The following is a 19,233-nucleotide window of genomic DNA, read 5'->3' on the forward strand; positions in this document are numbered from 1 at the left end:
AAATAGCTTTCGTTTTTACAGTTCAAACAAAAGGAAATTTAAGAACAACTTAAACCTTTCTGTTTTCCTCATGCATTTAAACAAATTTAGATGTAAAGGACAAAAACTTGATCCATGGTAATACGGTAGGAAGAAACATCGATAGGGCTTTGCAACTGCATCGCAAGACTAGTGACCCTGCAAGCGCAAAATTAAAGACAAAAATTGCTTTCATGACCAAAATTTTCAAAATATTAGAAAGATTTAGTTTTTCGTTTACGGCAAACGGCAGAAGTGAACACGTGACCATGTTTACCATACATTTGCCTCTCGCTGTTTTCAGTTTCTCCGTGAAATTGACTGAGAAAAGGTCATAATAGTGTTCGGCTAACGCAATGCTGTACCCAACTCAAATCCTTTGGGCATAAAATGTTTGGTTCTAAGTTTTTCCTTATCATTTAAATGTGAATGCTACATTATAATGCAAATGCAATAAATAAAGAATCTTAACCCCGGGGATCTGAATTGGGTACAACACTATGCTCATCTACGTTCTCGTTTTTTCAAGAAACATACACGCGAATCTCACGTTTGCGGTTTACCGTAAAAGCGACTCTAAATCTCTCTATTAAGTTACCTCTGCTATTTGTCACAATGCCGTAAATCTTTCTCTGAAGGCCATCGTCATCGTCCAAACACCCTGCCTTAAAATGCAACAAATATTCCCCGGAGCTGTCAAACACATAGATAACCCTCTTCTCACAATCGGCAACATAGACACGCCCTTCCTCGCCCATAGCCACGTGGCTGAATTTGCCGCGGGTTTCGGGATCTCCCTCGGGAGCCTTAAACTTCTTTACGAACTCTCCTCTTGAGTCAAACACTTGAACTGAAGCTCCACCCCAATCGGAAATGAAGATCTTTCCGTCTTCGTTGACAGCAACGCATAGAGGTCCACCTCGAAATTCGCCATCATTCGTTCCTTTCTTTCCAAACTCGCCTGAAGAATCAAACACTTGGACGCGAAAATTGTTTCTGTCGCAAACAATGATTCTGTTGTCCTTATCAACTGCTATTCCTCTAGCTCCTTTCAACTGTCCCGACTCATCCCCAGGACTTCCTATTACCAGCTGCGGTTCATTCATATCTTTGTACTCTCGTGTCTCATACGGGACATGCACTGCAAACGGGCTTTCATTCATAGGAAAACCCCGGATGGTAACTTGAATTAGATGGGGGCCTGGTACCGAAGGGGTGTAGCTAACGCTATGCTTCCCGCCATTCTGTGCAGTCACATCGGTAACGATTACGGTATCATCCGGGGCTTGAACCTGAACATTGAAGTCCCCGCTTTCACAGGTGATAGGCCGTCCTTTTCTGTCCCTAAAAAGAAACATTTGACATCAAGGTCAATTATCACGGAGATGAAAATGCTTGTGAGGGATATCAAAAATTAAAACTAACTCATCTCTTATAAGAGTAAAGGCGCTTAACGCAATCATTATTAATGGAGGGGGCACCCCTCTACTAACTATGACACAATGAACTAAGTATAACTCAAGTTAAATACAAAACTAGGGTCATGAGCAGAAAAAAAAAACAAACATGGCTGGGGCTACCCGGATCAAGCTACCCTCTGATTACTGCAAAAAGGCCAACCTCGTTCCTAGGTCTCTTGGCGTTTATCGAAGTAACCGAGCTTTTCACATTTGACTGTGTGGCAAAGAAGACTGGGGAAGGAAGACTGCAAAAAGGCCTGTTTTATACGATTGTTCAGGAGCGAGGAGAGCATGGACTTCTGTTAGAGCACTTGACACGCGGTTTTTTTAAAGGAGGGGAAAATTTGAGTACTTATAGAATAATTTTTAAGAAGAAGAATGAGCCGAACCAAATAGCAAAATCAACTTAATCGGACACCGAGTCTGAGAATCGAACCCAGCCAGAATGGACGGGACGAGTGCTCTCACTGACGCGCCATCCCTAAGTGCCTAAACTTTCCTTCGTAATTAACTCAGTTCAGGATAAGCTTACCCGAAACTAGCTTTTAAAACTGGAGCCCCCAGTTTCATAACATTCTTTTATAATATTTTTACCTAATATTGTCTGCCTGTCACCCCAACTGTATACTAGCCTTCCACGCAGTCATTTTCAGGGGACTCGTATCACCTCCTCCCTAATACGAGTCCCCTAAAAACGACTGAGTGGGAGGCTAACTGTATACAGGTACAACTTAAAACATAAACTAGTTCTAGAACAGCACGTCCCTCCTACTTGACAGGGCGTGAGCACGATCGAAAACTGCAAACTGCATCTCGTACACACGCTTTCACAACTAAGAGGACCGCGCAGCTCTGGAAACTAGAATTGCACCGTTACAGACCTGGTTACCACTGTGAAATAAGCGGGTTGGTCGAGAGATGCCTCTTTAAGGCCACGCCCCTCAACTGTTGTCGTAGAGTAGTGTGCGTATGAAGCGTCTATTGATCCAAACGACTCTATCAGTTGCTGTAGCGTCTCGTTCTCCGCACAGAACCTGATCGCGTGGTCTTCTCGCGCATGCAGCTCGTAATGTTGAGTGGCAAGGAACTCTAGTCTCTCCGACATAAGATCTTTGGCGGATAGCAGGTAAACTGAATCGCCTGCGGATCAGAAGGTGTTCACTGATAAGTATAGAATTAAAGCCGGCAATAGCAGCCTAGAATTCGTGAGTAGAATTTGGCTAATAACTTTTGCTTTCTAAGAAAGATTTCCAAGCTTAATTGTACCTCTCAATACAGTAGGCTGCGCGCAGCCTTCGTGTCTCTTTTCCCGCGATGCGCGAATAACTGTGGCAGACTACGACTAATGTACTTGTTCGCAGGAGTAGTAAAGCCAGCGAAACGTGTGCACGCGAGAGAAAAATCGCCTCACTCGCGTCGTCTCCTCTCGTAGGTGATGACTTTCGCGCGCTCGCGTTTCGCTGGCTTTTAATAAAACTACTCCTGACGAAAACAATGAGACTACTTGTGGTCTAAACTAAGGCGCGTACAAGTGGAAAATGTCTTTACTTAGACACAAATTGGACATGATGTGTCTGGTATTACAGAAGTTTGTCAATATTAGCATGTATTGATAAACCACGCTCAACTATCTGAAGACGTGAGTCCACCAGTGGAGAGGGGGGAGGGGGTTGCGTAATATATACTGGGCATCCTAGACTTGGCCAGGAAAAAATAATTGTTGAAAATTTTCTGTATTACCTTCTTCGAGAACTCTCTTGACAAAGTGACACGATACTCGCAGGGTATCTCTGGAGGCTTGCAGTCTTCGCCTTTGCATTTCCAAAGACGTCTTTCTGTTTATCCGGACCAATTCCACTGCAGATCGCAGCTCGCTTCGCCGCTGCTCCAAAGCCTTGATCTTAGCATTGATACTGTCTTCAATGTCCTTCAACACACCATCAGCTTTCAAATTTACCCGAGCTAACATCCAGTCCAGCATTGGTATGGCGTTTTCCAACTTGATGCACACGCTCTTTGTTTGGTCTAACAACTCTGAAAGTCTTGGTCGCAGCTTGGAGTAGGCGTCCTCAAGGAATTGTGTGTCGTGTCTCTTGTGGTCGATCAACGCGCAGTTGCGACAGATGCTCATATTACACGTGTCGCAGAATAACGCCAGTTTTTCTTCTGGATGAGTTGTGCAGAAATTCGGCCGGTTCAGTTCCTTGAGAGACATGGTTTTCAAGTGCTCTAAAAAGCAGGAATTTCAGTATATAAAATAAGCTTTCCAAAGTCGTATTCTTTTAAGATTAATCTACTTATTTTTGTAATCTTGTTCTGAAACATAAATAAGAAGTTCCAAAACTACTAGAATCTAAGATTCTGAGGCTCTAGATTCCGAGTACTGATCACATTCCCAAATAATGAAATTGTGGCTATTCCATCCATTCATTCTATAAACGGACTACTTTCAAAACGAATACTGCTTTCCTGGATTTTTATATGCCTTTGCTTCAGCAAATCCCTGCTGATCCAGTATTTTTGTTCCGGAATAGTTTCTATAAAACACGCTCTGTTTGGTTTACAGACTGACTAACTAACTGTCCAACTGTCCGACTAAACGACTGACTGACTGTCTGTCTAACCGGCTGACCGAGTGCCTAACTGGCTGGCATGCTGGCTAGTTGTCTGACTAGCTGACTGCTTGCATGCTTGATTGACTGACTGACTGACTGACTGACTGACTGACTGACTGACCGACTAAGTGAATGTCTATCTTTCCGGACCGGCCTAACTGTCTGGCTCACTAATGACTGACTGACTGACTGACTGACTGAATGTCTAAACTAATTGATGGACTGTTTCTGTCCAAACTGCTCTGACTGACTGACTGACTGACTTCCTGGGCTGAGTTGCTCGAAGCATGGTTAGCGCTAACCATTGGTTAAGAGGTATTAAAACCTATAGGTTGTCATGGCATTCAACCCGGGTTAGCGCTAACCATGCTTCGAGCAACTGGGCCCTGGTCGGCTGACTGACGTGATGGATTGCTGTTGGCTGACAGACAAGCTGAATACAGGGCTGACTGACTTGCGGACTTGCTTCATGGCTGGTCTACTAACTCACTGACCCTGACTTGCTGACCGACTGACTGACTAAACTACATACATCAGTGAATGGCTGGTCGGCTGTCTGACAGGCTGTGTGGTTAACAGGATGGGTGGAAGTTTGGACGGAATATATAGGACACAATTTGCCGTTTAGAGTGTGTCAATCAGGTGTGAAACAATAAAATTTCTCTTATATGGTAGAGCTAATAAATAAATAAATAAATCAATCAATCAATCAATCAATCAATAAATAAATAAATAAATAAATAAATAAACAGAATCGCGAACAAGTGAGCGGTCCGTTGTGTGTGTATATTTTCTCCGAGTGGTCGTATCTGAAAATTTTCGGCATATAAAGAATAAAAAACGCGGTTGAACTTACCTAAGGACAGAAGCACGTGTGGCTTCGTATCCCGGGCTCTCTTATGTGCCTCCTCGTGCAATTCACAAAGATACACCGAACATTCTCTACAACGAACATGGGCTGGTGACTCCTCACTAGCATCACAAATGTCGCACCCAACAGCTTCTCCTTCTTGAATAAGCAACAGATCGAGCAGCGACACGAGAAGAGAGTTTGCAGGAAGCTTTCTCACGGACGCACGGCTATCGAGCCCTGAGTCCAGTTGACAACTGGGGCACTTAAGCATTTTATCTTTCAAAGGTCGACTACGAACCAATGATTCGACGCACTGACAGCAGAATGTATGGAGACAAGGCAGTATCCGGGGATCTAGGAATAACTTGTCGCAGATTTGACAAGTCAAGTTCGTTTTGATGTTCGAAACGACATCGTCTTGTTCCATCGTATTGGTTTCTCTTTCTTCGAGGTTTATGTTGATCCAGTAAATCTAGATTGGTGACCAATTCAAAAGAACGTTAAATGTTAAATAAACAATTTCGTTTTTTTATTTTTCAAGTGGACAAAAAATATCCTTACCAGTTGTCATAAGTTTTTCTAAAGAGTATCTTTCATCGAATTCTTCGATTCGTGAGGAGTGCACTCTTTATTTAATACTGTCAATTATATAAACAAATTAACGGTTTGCATAATATGCGAAAAAATTCCTTCTAACATAATGTGATTTTTGAAGCGACTCGTGCGTTCCATTATTGTGGTCGTGGAAGCGAAATGTCCCGCTTCCACTGCTTATGGCGATAGAAGCGAAACGTCTCGCATCCACACTCACAATAAATAAACAGTTTTGTCGGGTGAAAGAAGCGAGTTGTTTCGCTTCCAACAACCAATAGGCGACAAAAAGCGAAACGTCTCGCATCCACACTCACAATAAATAAACATTTTTGCATGGTGAAAGAAGCGAGTTGTTTCGCTTCCTACAACCAATGGGCGACAGGAAGCGAAACGTCTCGCATCCACACTCGCAATAAATAAACAGTTTTGTCGGGTGAAAGAAGCGAGTTGTTTCGCTTCCAACAACCAATGGGCGACAAGAAGCGAAACGTCTCGCATCCACACTCACAATAAATAAACTGTTTTACCAGGTGAAAGAAGCGAGTTGTTTCGCTTCCTACAACCAATGGGCGACAAGAAGCGAAACGTCTCGCATCCACACTCGCAATAAATAAACAGTTTTGTCGGGTGAAAGAAGCGAGTTGTTTCGCTTCCAACAACCAATGGGCGACAAGAAGCGAAACGTCCCGCATTCAATGACTCTTAGGGGCAAGAGCAATATTTTTCCAAGGTAAAACAAGACGAGGAATAGTTTTCGGCTTGGTTTCGTGAAAGACAGGAACTCGTTTTCGTCTTTAGGAGCTTTAATGGATGTTGACAACTGAACTCTCAAACGCTTTGCTTGTTAAACAACGCGGCGCGCACATCCACACAGAGCGCTGTGATTGGTTCATAATGCGCGTCATCTTCAAGTACATAGCGATGGCGGTTACCCAAAATTAAATCATGTTAAAACTTCACGGAGAAATGCGTATAAATCATTTGAATACCAATCACCGCGCTTGTTGTACGTTCATGTCCTTCATGGAACGTGATCTGTATTGACAGAGCTTTTGTGGGAGCTGACATAAAGAAAGATATTAACTTACTGAATACTCGTAAACACCTTAAGAGAAATAGCTTAGTGTTCTTGTTGGAACCCAAGGGATCCAAAGTTCTTGCTGGCTGTCCGATCAAAATAGGAACAGATGAAAGTTAGAGAGACTTAAGTTCTAAATATTTGATTACGTGAATCAGGCTGATAGTTCTGTCACGTGTGGTACATATCACGTTGCGTTATTAAACTCCATAAAATGTTTTCTTTTTTTAAAACGTAATCACTCTTAATGACTCATAATCACTGAATGTAAAATGTTAAAGTACTCTAAAGCATGCAAAATATAAGGATGTTATTATAAAACTCGTAAATATAAATCAATATACTTAATGTGTCTCAACCAAAAGGTAAAAAGAGACATGCGAGTGAGGAGATAATCTCTCTAAATTTTGTGTTCTCTTGAGTTAACCTCAGTGTATTGCTACTCAAATGTATTTCGAATATAACACCAAACATGCCATTAACTCAATTAAGCATGGTAAATATGTCTGTTAACCTAAATAGTTCCCAATTTACAAAAAAATCATCTAACTTTAAACATATCTATGTAATTAGATAGCAATCATAACAAGAAAAGGCTAATGCTTGTCCACTAAAACTATGTTTGCAAAGTCATATAAGGAAGGCTTATACTTCACGGTTCCGCAACTAGTATTTCGCCTAACTAGAGCCTTCCCAATTTGAACGGCCGCTTACACTTTGACGTTGTGACCTAGAAACAAATTATCCCGCGAAATAGAGTTGCCGATTGGTCGCCCAACCACCTTGTAAACATGCCCTGAACGGTCCAATCTGAACAACGGTGACCTAACGACTTCAATGCAATTGTAATCTAAATCGGAATGATATACTAAGCGAACATCCGCTTGAACCAGTCCATATAGGCTATTAACTCGAGTTAACTGGAGCACTTCATTTCACGATTGTGCAAAGCAAATTAAAAACTGAACTGTTTCAGTTCATATATATAGCCTATCGAATTTTCAACATAGTTTAAAGTTTAGCAGACATGTACGATTCTTAAACCATTCCAATTTAGGTTGTAGGTTTACACTGAAGGGGCTTTTTCAAGTCTATCTTGTCCGGCTTGAAGATATTAAAGAGGGAAAAAATAAGCTACCTTACCTGAATATATAAGAAAGGCTTTGCTCATTACAGTCGTGGTACAAATAGGGCGCATTAAGTCGGCATATATCTCCACGAACGGAACAGGATGAAACCACGTGCAATCTCGACTCGAAGAGTACCTTAGCATCTAGTGCCCAGGCTTCACCCAACCACTGCAAAACTAATGCGCGAATTTTTATCACCTGACAAAACTGTTTATTTATTGCGAGTTTATTTATCTTGTCGCCCATTGGTTGTTGGAAGCGAAACAACTCGCTTCTTTCACCCGACAAAACTGTTTATTTATTGCGAGTGTGGATGCGAGACGTTTCGCTTCTTGTCGCCCATTGGTTGTAGGAAGCGAAACAACTCGCTTCTTTCACCCGACAAAACTGTTTATTTATTGCGAGTGTGGATGCGAGACGTTTCGCTTCTTGTCGCCCATTGGTTGTAGGAAGCGAAACAACTCGCTTCTTTCACCTGGCAAAACTGTTTATTTCTTGTGAGTGTGGATGCGAGACGTTTCGCTTCTTGTCGCCCATTGGTTGTTGGAAGCGAAACAACTCGCTTCTTTCACCCGACAAAACTGTTTATTTATTGCGAGTGTGGATGCGAGACGTTTCGCTTCTTGTCGCCCATTGGTTGTTGGAAGCGAAACAACTCGCTTCTTTCACCCGACAAAACTGTTTATTTATTGTGAGTGTGGATGCGAGACGTTTCGCTTTTTGTCGCCTATTGGTTGTTGGAAGCGAAACAACTCGCTTCTTTCACCCGACAAAACTGTTTATTTATTGTAAGTGTGGATGCGAGACGTTTCGCTTCTTGTCGCCCATTGGTTGTAGGAAGCGAAACAACTCGCTTCTTTCACCGGAAAAATGTTTATTTATTGTGGTCATAGAAGCTAGATGTTTCGCTTCTATCGCCATAAGCAGTGGAAGCGGGACATCTCGCTTCCACGACCACAATAATGGAACGCACGAGTCGCTTCAAAAATCACATTATGTTAGAAGGAATTTTTTCGCATATTTTGCTTAATACTGCGTTTTCAAACGACCTTTATCTCGAGATGTTCTGAGTAGTGCGTTCCTTAAACATTAAAGTATCCGCAAACAATGCATATTCTAGATCTTATTCTACGCTTACCTTTCCAAGGGTCAGTTTTCCAAAACGACAACCAGTTCACAGTTGAAACTTCGAGTCAGTGCTTGGGTTCTCTCGTGTCTACGAAAGTCAAACAACACCAACAATAACCATAAACATTCAAATCAAGTAATTTAGTCACCAAACCGACAAAAAAACAATAGAAAGCGCTTTTGTCGTCATGATTATGTTGTCGCCCATGGGATTTCGGAGGCTTTCAAAAGCAATTAAAAAAACCGACGCCTGACGCCGACCTTTGCGTTGGCTCAATGCCTAAATCCTGGTTTACACGTACCACGCAAACACAAGCATAAACACAAGCATAAGCACAAGAAACCTACGTGTAAACCGGTAAGACGCAAGCAAAAGCGCCTTGTGCTTATGCTTGCGTCGTCCCGGTTTAAACGTACGACGCAACGACGCAAGTAAAACCACAAGCACAAGGAAAGGACACTGAAAAACAGTGACAAGTTGTTCGTGTACATTCCAGTTACTCATGCTTTGACATTTGCAAAATGGCGGCAGCAAATTTTTATGCATCTGCGTTTGCGTATGTAACCTTATGCTTATGCATGTTTATGGCACGTGTGAACACCCTTGTGCTTATGTTCGCGTCGTACGTGTAAACCAGGCCTAACTTGCGTACTCTAAATACAACAATTTTCGCACAAATTTTTCAAGATGAACACATGTCATCTGTCAGAACAAGAGATACAAAGATTCTTTAATCCGCCAATGGGCGGCCAGAACACAAATGCTCTTGACATTGACAGCGAAGGTAAAATTAAGTACAAAGAAAACGAAATTAACTTGATAACGGACAAACTACCCACGCGCGCATACAAAAATTTAAAACTCGTGCTCGCAAAAATCTAACGAGTTAATTTACTTGATAGCGAACGAACTACAATTACGTGCGTTCAACTCATGAATGTAAATACCAGCAGGTCCACTTGCTATTATCGGCTGTCTGCTTACAACAGTCATAAATTGTCTCTAGTGCAGAGTGCATTATGGGACAGGTTTCTACACGTGATGAAGTTACACGTTTTACGTGACTATCACGTGCACAAAATCAGATTGCTATGAATTCTATATCTTCTAATTACTAACGGTAAAATCTTCCGCTCCTCTTGCCGTCACACGGGTGTCTACATTTACCCTAAAACGTCACTTTTCACAACAGAAAATAAATATCACGCATACGACTCTTTCATTTTCAAATAATTAAAATTATTACAGTTCGAATCGTTTTCTACTACTAATAGCGCGCGCAGTGCAAATTGAATAATTACGTTTGTCTATTATGACGTAAGAAATCATCACTATAACAACTGAAACTTTTCTCGTTTCGCGGGAAGTTTTATTACGCCGCAAAAGCTTGAAAAATTATTTTTCCACCACTGAAGATTTGATATTTTTGTTAAGAAAAGCTAGCTGCAATACAAGGTAAGATACGTATTGAACGTTTTCTAAAACAAAAAGTAGATTGCGAGGAATTGCACACTTTTTTCACCCTTCGTAAAGGCCCCGTCACAAAAATTATAAGTTAATCTTAGGGATCAAGCGGTTCATGCCAGAGAATATATGTTTTCTGTCTAGTCAAAAGGCCTAAATCACCTCAGAAACCGATTTGCACTCAAGGTATAAAAATGGCGTTTGCTTTGATACTTTGCTACTAATTATCGTGGGTGACAAAAAAATTTGGCGCGAAATGTAATTTCCCGTGTGAAATTACACAATTGCTATAGCAAAGTTTTAAAAACTCACGATTGTGAACTTAATTTGCCCGTTACGATATTAAACGGTAACCAAACGGTATATTCATAAAATAAGGAAATAATTTCAGTTGCGTTATTTATTTATTAGATTACTTGACAAAACGCGCGTGAAATTGGTTACCCATAGTAACACATAAGTGACTTAGGAAATTTAATTCCTTTTGTTATAATTAACGAAAAGATGAAAAATTTCAAGAGAGGAAAGGAAAAAGCTGCGTTACCGTCTAGATATGTCCCTTTTAAAAACTCGGAAACGATGCATGCATCCAATAATATCTCTGCAAGTTGCACGGATTTATGTCACACATTACAAGACCATTCAATTTGTCTTACGAAAACATGACTGAAGTTGCGAAACGACACGTAATAACGACTCTGTCCTTTAAACGTATTGTCAAACGTTTAATTAACAAATAAGAAAGGAAACTTAAAGTTTTCTCCTGAAACTTGAAAAATGTTGCAGAAAGGCAAATATGATTCAAATAAGAATTTATTCGCGGTGAATGGCAGCTAATGTTACACGTTATTTAACCGTCCGTGCAACTTGAAATTTCAACAAGTATCGTATCGTTACCAACCTCTATTATAAAATTGCTTTAACGTCGTACTATTATAAGTTTAAGTTTCTTATGCCACAAGGGTGCAGTAGAGAAACGATTTTGTAAGTAATTATCCTTAATTTTTTACAAGAGAGACATTACAAACCGGGATTTTCTCCTATGACCATGGCTTCTAGCGAAATATTTTCATATACTTAAGAAGAGCTCATCAGAGTAATAGAGCATCAACATGGCGAAATTCAAAGCCTACTTAATGAAAGAGGTTGGCTGCATGAAGACAGCAACATGCAGAGGAGCCAAGCACAAGAATGTTATGACAAACTTCTGGAGTGGCAGGCGTATGGAAACGGCCTTAAAAAGGATCTTGAAAATTTGAAAAAACGAGACGAACAATGGAAGGAGGCACTGACAAAAGCAGTGGACAAACTAAACACGGAAAGAGAAAACTTCACCAATCTTGAAAGTTTATATTCTTCTTTAAAAGAGAAAAACAAACAGTTAAAAGAAACTCTCGAGTCGGCATTCATCCTCGGGAGAGGCATGTATGAAGAATATTGTGCTTTGTACAATAACTACACGTTTCTTCTCAATTATGCGTACTGGATTCAGGGCGGTTGCAATGAACCATTTGTAATTTGTCAAGGTCAAGGGGAGGGAAATCCTACGCAAGCCACCCCTGCAGAAAAACCATCTCCGCTTACCGCGACCCTCCCTCCCGAAGGCTGGTCAGCCATCTCCCCCAACATGCCAACCATCCAATCCCGTCAGAGCCCGCTTTTCATCCGGATCAATTGTCCTTGGGATGCGTTTGTTGGAGCTAACGCCAATCACAAGGTTCCATACATGTCAGCAATTCAAGTCCCACGTGTGTTAGCTATTAAAGCTCCATGCTCATCTGCGGATAACACTCCATACGTGGCTCATACTCAGACCCCATTCTTGACAGAAATTAAAGCACTATGCCTGCCAGAGATTGAAGCTACATGCCTTTCAAAGGATAAAAGTCTCTGCGTGGCTGATGCTCAGCCAATCCCATGCTCGACAGAAGTTAAAGCACTTTGCCTGCCAGAGATTGAAGCTACATGCCTTTCAAAGGATAAACGTCTTTATATGGCTGATAATCAAATGCTTTGCGTTTCCGAGGTGAAAGCTCCTTGTGAATCAGGGAACCAAGCTTTACTCGTGCAAGATAATGAAGCTCTATGCGTGATTGAAAACATCGATACTGAGTCTGCAGGTAGTGCCCATCTGTCTATTAATGAATCGCTGACAGGAAAATCAACAAGCAAGGTAAGTTGAAGAAATGATACGAGTATAATAATATTTCTTTCCGACCATCGCCGTGTTTTTTTATGTGTTAACATGTATAGTTGTCAAGTGGCACATATGGGGGACCCCGGTCCCCATCTTATTATCAAAGAAAATCACTCACAGATGGCTAGAAGCTCTTTTGGATCTCGTTAAAAAATTTTCTCTTCGTTCCCGGGGCCTCCACTTCACAAAAACCTTGAGTTACGCTACTCATCACATTTATGGCCATCAAATTAAATTTTAATTTTTCCCGAAATAGTCTTTAGTAGCAATGGTACAATGTTTTGAAGATGAGCGACCTATTAACGACACAACTTCGACTTCGACGAACCACGGGCTCGTCGAAATTGTGCTTAAAGGCTCCTATCTGTTTCTCCCACGAGGATGGATTCGATTCCATTTTCTGCTTCTTCAATATTATAATGTTCTCTCTGTTATTGTTGTATATTGTTAGGATCCTATGTCAGTTAGCTTTTTCTTTTATCTTTTTCAGCCAAGAAGTCGTTTTCAAAGATTTAAAAGATGGGTCAAGAAACATTTATTTTGTTGCTGCAGTAGCGCGGATAAAGACAACAGTTCCGCTGCTGTTCCCCCCTCCCCCCAACACTAAAAAAAATAAATAAAAAAAAATTAAAAAAAAAAAACATAAAAAGAGAAAAAATTGAAAAAAAACATACCCTACATGTACAGACAAACAGAATTCTTATCGCAACGGGTCTGACGATGAACCGAAGGAAGCCAATTTCAGAATGGTGACAAATTGCCGTCTTACAGGAAGGTAAAGTACAATTTTTTTTTATTTTCATTTCCAATGCCTGTCTTAGCAGGTTTTTCGTACAATTTTGGGAGATTCAACGATCTCATATATAATATTCATAACGTGTTGAGTTGGTTACGGTCATCCTGTATCCAATAAGTGCAACTGTAATAATTGCTTTACTTAGTTTTGTCTCGTTTAGCATTTTTATCTATTAGTATTAAGCGTGTTTGAACACTTTCATGAGATTTGCGCAATACAAATTGCATTATTGTTATTTGTTATTATTGATATATATTCCAAGATAAAAACTGATTTATGCTTGGAGGGGGTTGAGCGAGGGGGGTTCTGGCTTAATTGTCCTGGAGCCATGCCTCAGAAATGACGTACTCTCATTCCAGCTCAACGATTTTCTTATAAACAGTGCTCTACTGCTTAAGTTTCAAAAGGCCCTTTCACAAGTAAAGATGGAGACTGGGGAAATCACAGAGTAGGTGCTGCCTGGGCTTGTGTGGGAGCTGGGAGAGCTACAAGCCACAAGTATCGTGAAAGGAGACTATGATATGAAGATAACAGGACAGGATTACTTCACATCCAAAGAGAATCAGGTTAGTTTTACACACAATTTTAGAAGACTGTAGAGTGCATGTGGATTTGAAATAAGGGATTACCATGAAACAAATCGAGGTCATGGTCAGAAAGCTAGAGGGACCTCAAACTCGGGATTTCTCCATATTGTTTTCCTATTTTCTCTGTTGGTGACGTACTTAAAACAAACCTTTAGCTTTCGAACTGTCTCAAATGAGAGCTAACAGAAGTTGCACATCCGTTGGTGCTATAAATGCATTGTTTTCTAAAATTGAAATATTGACTGAATTGTCTTACAATTTTTTCACTCAGTCCAAATTGGAACAACTTAACAAATATTATGCACGTGTAACTGTCTTCTTTGCTAGCACTCATGTTTTTAAATACGTAAAAGAATAAAAAATGCCGAGCTGTGAACACATGTACCTCTTGTTTACCTATTTTTACCCTTCATTCTATTCGTCCCCAGGTCCTTCTTCGAGATAACTTAATGATGGTGAACAGGGAACTGTTTACGTATTTCTTGAGTGGAAACCGATGCCTCTTGCTACCGCGTGCGGGGGAACCGACGCGTCACCTTCTATGGCAGTGACGACAAATTAGCGAAGTCCATAGCTCGCTACTGCGTGCGGGGGAACCGACGAAGTTTCACTTTCCATATCAAAAAACAATGGCGGCGAATTGATTAGAAATATGCATCTCAGCAACTAGCTGGACTATACTTCATAACGGCATGTTCGGCTCAGAGTCGGATGAATTAAAGCTTTAGAGCACGGTATTGGATAAATCAATTTTACGCCGGGCCGTTTCCAACTCCTTGGATTTTTAGTAAAGGAATGAAGAGTGCTCATATAGAACTATTCTTTTGAACGTTTTTCAGTCGCCACTTTAAGGAAACCTTAAAAAAGACGAGCACCTCTTTTCTTTTCTTGAAAATTGTTACAGAAAATAGATTCCAATGTATTGTGTAGGGTTTATTTCTTGGGTGCAACATTGCTAATAAATGCAAATTGACGCATTCGCACAAAATTTGTGCTCTTAGCACAGCAATCAGTTACCAAAGGAAGCCTATGTTCTTAATGAGAAAAGATTTTACAGTTAAATACCTTTACAAAGAAGAAGTTCTGCGACTACTCACATAATTTACAATAAACAATTCTTTGACCTTAAATTTGAGTGTTGCTTACTCTCAATCATATGCAAAGCTGATGGAAGTTATAACTTTTCCAGAGAACGATCCTTCTTACAGCGTCTTAAAATCCACCACGACAATTAACTGTATAATTATAACTTTATCGCTGTGGCGGCAGCGCAGATGCTGTCGCTGAAGACACGGACGAATATTAGTTACAATCGTAGCATTTTAGCCGCGGGGAATGTAATTCAATTCGTACAAAACCGGAAATAATCAGTCCATGAACGCCATAATCAGCTTAGTTTCCAGGTGGTTTAGGCGGGTCTTTATATTATTAAACAATAAGCAAGGAACCGCACAACTAAAATGCTGCAGGTATACGCAAGATCTGTAAAAGATCTAATCAGCTAAAAATATAAATGACTCAAATTTCTGCAAGGATGATCGGACTGCGTAGAAAACTTAACACGACAGCGACATGACTGTGCGCGGTGATGTCATTGAACCAACTGAGAGTCTGCTACTTGATACGAAACTCGACTGCGAACTTCGGTTCCTCGGGTATATCGTAAGGAAAATAAATACAGTGAAACCTCTCCTTACGGACATCTCTTTAATACGGACACCTCTCTATTACGGTCAGTTCACTTGATCCCTGAGAAACCGAAATCCATATAAATTCTACCTCTCTAAAACGGACACCTCTATAATACGGACACTTATTCCTGTCCCCTTGGTGTCCGTAATAAAGAGGTTCGACTGTAGTGTGATTCATGTTAAACCTTTCAAAAAGCTTTCAATTTTAAGCGTTGACATTTAGACATGACGGACTTGAATAGCCCATTTTGTAGACGTGTTTTCAGTGACCTGGTCTTTGAGTGAAAGCAAGGCTAGAGTTGACTTTCTTTCAGTCCTAAACTAGTTAGCCAACTAGCAGCAACGTCAAGGTTCATTTACTGGCGACATCTAATGACGTGGCTCTTACATAAACTATCTGTACTTATTCCTACACCACTGTAACTGAGAGGGTCTGGGTACAATTAACCACTTTAAATTATTCACCGATAAATCATTGTTTTTCGTGACATTATTAAACTATAAAGTAACTAAAAGAGATGTTCACGTTCTCAGTGAATGCTATGCGTTCTTTGCATAACAGAAAATGAACATCACGCATGCAAATCTTTCAATTGCATTGCAAATAATTATTGTTATAACAATGAGTCCCAAAGCAGTAAAAACGTTAAAACCTCTTTCTCTTTGCAGTCGGCATCTGTTGTGCTGAGAGCTTTCTTTCAAGTTCGGCAACCTTGCCCTTCAGTGTGGCGATTTCCTTTTGTGCGTCAACTTTGGCAAATTGGAGTTTCTGAACATGAGACAAACCGAAAACATATTTTCAAATATTGCTGCGGACTTTGGCTGGAAGAACAAGTTGACAATAGTGTACGATGTTTTGCAATCATGATTCGGCTCGTTTTAGGAAAACCAGCCTTTCAACCTTTGTTATAGCTAAAAGCAACGTATGATAAAGAAAGAAAGCAACAGCCTTAATATATATCTCCCGAATGTTCCTATGCCTCATTTGCAAAATTAGGGGCCAATTTAACAAATCGTTTACACTTGTAACCTGACCAACAATCTGGGCTATACGCGCATTGTGTTTCGGATTGAAACGTTAAAATAAGAAGGAAAACAGAATGCATAGAACAGTACCAGGCTTCCTATACTCCTTGTAAAATTGGGTGTCTTAAATGCCGCGAACTGCAAATACGATAAGTGTCCTCCCTTGAGGTACCAGAAGTAAATAACCGCCCCTGGTGGTAAATCGAGGAAACAAATCTTCCAACATTTCAAAAACTGAGTGGATTCTAACTGTTTTTTGCTTATTCATTAAAATTACACCAGCGATTTGTCGGTTTTTGGAGCCAACCATTTTTAACGTCCATAACATGTCCTTCACTACTTTTTCGACCTAGTTCACCACTCTTTGCCTCTACAAAAATTCTAACCTATTCAGGCTAAACACAAAAACTAACACAGTCTGACTTGGAACTTAGGAAAAAAGAAATAAGCCGGCCGTTTCGGGGACCATGCCATCGTTATATTGTAACCTGGTAATCAACAAGAGGCGGATCTGTATGTTTCACCCTAACAAATTTTGGATCCCCGCGCCATTCCTGCGGTCAATTTAATAAAACATTTTTACCTTTGTAGTTTGCAAATTGGAGCTTTGGTCTGACATGCGCACCCAAAAAGAAACTCAATGAAGATTTGTCAGCTAGTAATTCCTAAGCCGAGATAGGAACTAATATATCAAGGTCAAGATAAAAGTTAAGAGCCTCATTCGTAAAATACTCTTTGGCAACACAAAATGCACATAATTATATTTTTCGGCCTAGTGTTATAAATATCCTAATTTAGCTTACCTTTCTAAACATGTCATTATTTGCATTAGAACTGAGAGTATCACTCGTTCTCTGACAAATTGGGAGTTTAGGAGGCTACCTGACGGCTACGGCAACGAGAACGTCACAAAACAATAGGATTTAATGAGAAAAAACAACGGCCATGCACGTGCGGTATAAATTTTCATACTTTTCTTCGCCGTCCTCGGCCAAACAACAACGTGAAATGACCAAATTTAAGGTTTTGTGGAGACCGTGAGCACATAACGGTAAATATTTTATTCCCTGTATCAACTTGAACGCCGTTCCCACCTCTTCTGTTACTGGATAGTTCGGCCACATCTTACAAGTGGAACGAATTGGAATAATCACAAAGTAGTACAAGTATAAACGCGACCTTGAATTTTCAAGCGATGTTTTCGTTGCCATTGCCGTCGTCTCTACTTACTAAAATTTCTGTAGACTGACCACAACAACAAACAACTGAAAAATTAAGCAAGAAGATTAAAGCCTTTTTCTTCAATCACTAAAAAAGAAGTGTAAATATGTTGGAATGAGCTGTGTGCAGAGTAGATTGGGTTTTTGAGCAGCGATTTCTATATTTTGAAGTAATTACTGACCGGCCATGATTCCTCAGATGGCGTACCAAGAGTTTCAAATATTTTGCTTAGTTGGTCTAAATCAGAGCGGCCAGGTAAGAATGGAACCTTAATAAAAATGAGACAAATGAGACAACAATGTAAATATCTTAAGTGAGCTAACACTGAAGGCAGTGAATAATCAAGGATACAGAAAAGTCACATACTGACCAAGATAGAAGTAAAGTATTAATGTCATGAATGTTACGTACCCGAAGGAGAAGTTCAGCTAAGATACATCCAACAGCCCGCATATCAACAACTGTACCATGTGTCCTTGCTCTAAATAACAGTTCTGGAGGCCAATATCACCTATACATTAACAAACAGAAAGTTTATAAGAATGAGTCCTACATGTAACATCTGGATTCGAAGCAAATGGTAACTTCGCAGCATTAAAACTTCACTAAAAATTAATTTGGGGTTAAACTCAGCAAAAAGGGCAATTGACCTGAACTTCAACATGAAGAATTCATACTATCATAGTTGATAAAAGGTAATGACAAACCTCTTTGTTATACATTGTACATTTTTGTCAGCATTTTTGGCCTTGAGCCTGCACAAACAACAATAGACAATAGATTGTGTGTTGGAGCAAGCGACCAATAGAGCCCTTCCTGTTAAGATATTCAAATGTGGTGTGAATGTTAAAACAAAGGATTGTGTACAGTCGCGGCCCTTCCAACATTTGTAGTACCATTGTTGTCAAGGCAAGGTTTCAGAACCAGTCCCTCAAAATAACTATTCACTAATTCAAGTCTTCAACATACACCACAAATACAACGTTCCTACCTTGTCACCACTTGATGTGTATAAGCCTTAGTTGGACTTCCAAAAGATCTGGCAAGTCCAAAATCTCCAATCTTCAGCACACCTCATTAATCAGCAAGTTGTTTGGTTTTAAATCCTGGCAGCATGAATAACAACTGAAATATTTAACAGAAAACCAACAGACAATGACATAAACAAAAACAAAAAAAAGTTGTGCAGATTTAACTACAGATTGTCACCTGTTGTGTTCACAGTCCCGGGCTCCACCCTGAGATTCAACTCCTTACCCTTAAACATTCCAACTTTTACTGACAGAAATGCTATCTGTTTCATATTATACATGAAACAAAACTGTACCCCTTTTTTATACCTGAAAGATAAGCCAAGGTCTCATTTTTTTCCAG

At 40.2% G+C, this 19,233-nt stretch overlaps 3 protein-coding genes and 1 long non-coding RNA gene across 6 annotated transcripts in view; 2 read left to right on the forward strand and 2 right to left on the reverse strand.

The window, feature by feature from the left end:
* LOC146468745 (coiled-coil domain-containing protein 152-like) overlaps positions 1–19,224 on the reverse strand; it is a 53,875-nt gene extending 34,651 nt beyond the window's left edge. For all 3 annotated transcript variants that reach the window (XR_014867489.1, XM_085124538.1, XM_085124535.1), the window contains exons 1-3: positions 18,851–19,224; positions 18,271–18,370; positions 18,041–18,127 (exon numbers count right to left, since the gene is read on the reverse strand). Coding sequence is in view for 2 of the 3 variants with exons in the window: in XM_085124538.1 (XP_084980664.1) it covers positions 18,041–18,127; positions 18,271–18,312 (129 nt within the window). In the remaining variant the exon portion in view is untranslated. The remainder of the gene's footprint in view (positions 1–18,040; positions 18,128–18,270; positions 18,371–18,850) is intronic.
* LOC146468748 (E3 ubiquitin-protein ligase TRIM71-like) lies at positions 74–8,964 on the reverse strand. Its single transcript, XM_085124248.1, has 5 exons — positions 8,887–8,964; positions 4,950–5,418; positions 3,219–3,707; positions 2,360–2,618; positions 74–1,362 (listed from the first exon to the last, which is right to left on the reverse strand). Exons 2-5 carry the CDS (start codon positions 5,371–5,373, stop codon positions 543–545), a joined length of 1,992 nt encoding a protein of 663 aa, XP_084980374.1. The 5' UTR covers positions 5,374–5,418; positions 8,887–8,964; the 3' UTR covers positions 74–542.
* On the forward strand, positions 11,437–13,179 carry LOC146468749 (uncharacterized). Its single transcript, XM_085124530.1, has 2 exons — positions 11,437–12,514; positions 13,029–13,179. Exons 1-2 carry the CDS (start codon positions 11,510–11,512, stop codon positions 13,143–13,145), a joined length of 1,122 nt encoding a protein of 373 aa, XP_084980656.1. The 5' UTR covers positions 11,437–11,509; the 3' UTR covers positions 13,146–13,179.
* Positions 13,841–14,955, forward strand: LOC146468750 (uncharacterized). The gene is made up of 2 exons (XR_014867496.1): positions 13,841–13,900; positions 14,350–14,955. It is a non-coding gene; the product is annotated as an uncharacterized LOC146468750 (long non-coding RNA).
* Positions 19,225–19,233: the final 9 nt, after the last annotated feature.

Source organism: Pavona decussata, unplaced genomic scaffold, assembly GCF_977016875.1.
Source record: "Pavona decussata unplaced genomic scaffold, jaPavDecu1.1 SCAFFOLD_130, whole genome shotgun sequence".
NCBI lineage: Eukaryota > Metazoa > Cnidaria > Anthozoa > Scleractinia > Agariciidae > Pavona > Pavona decussata.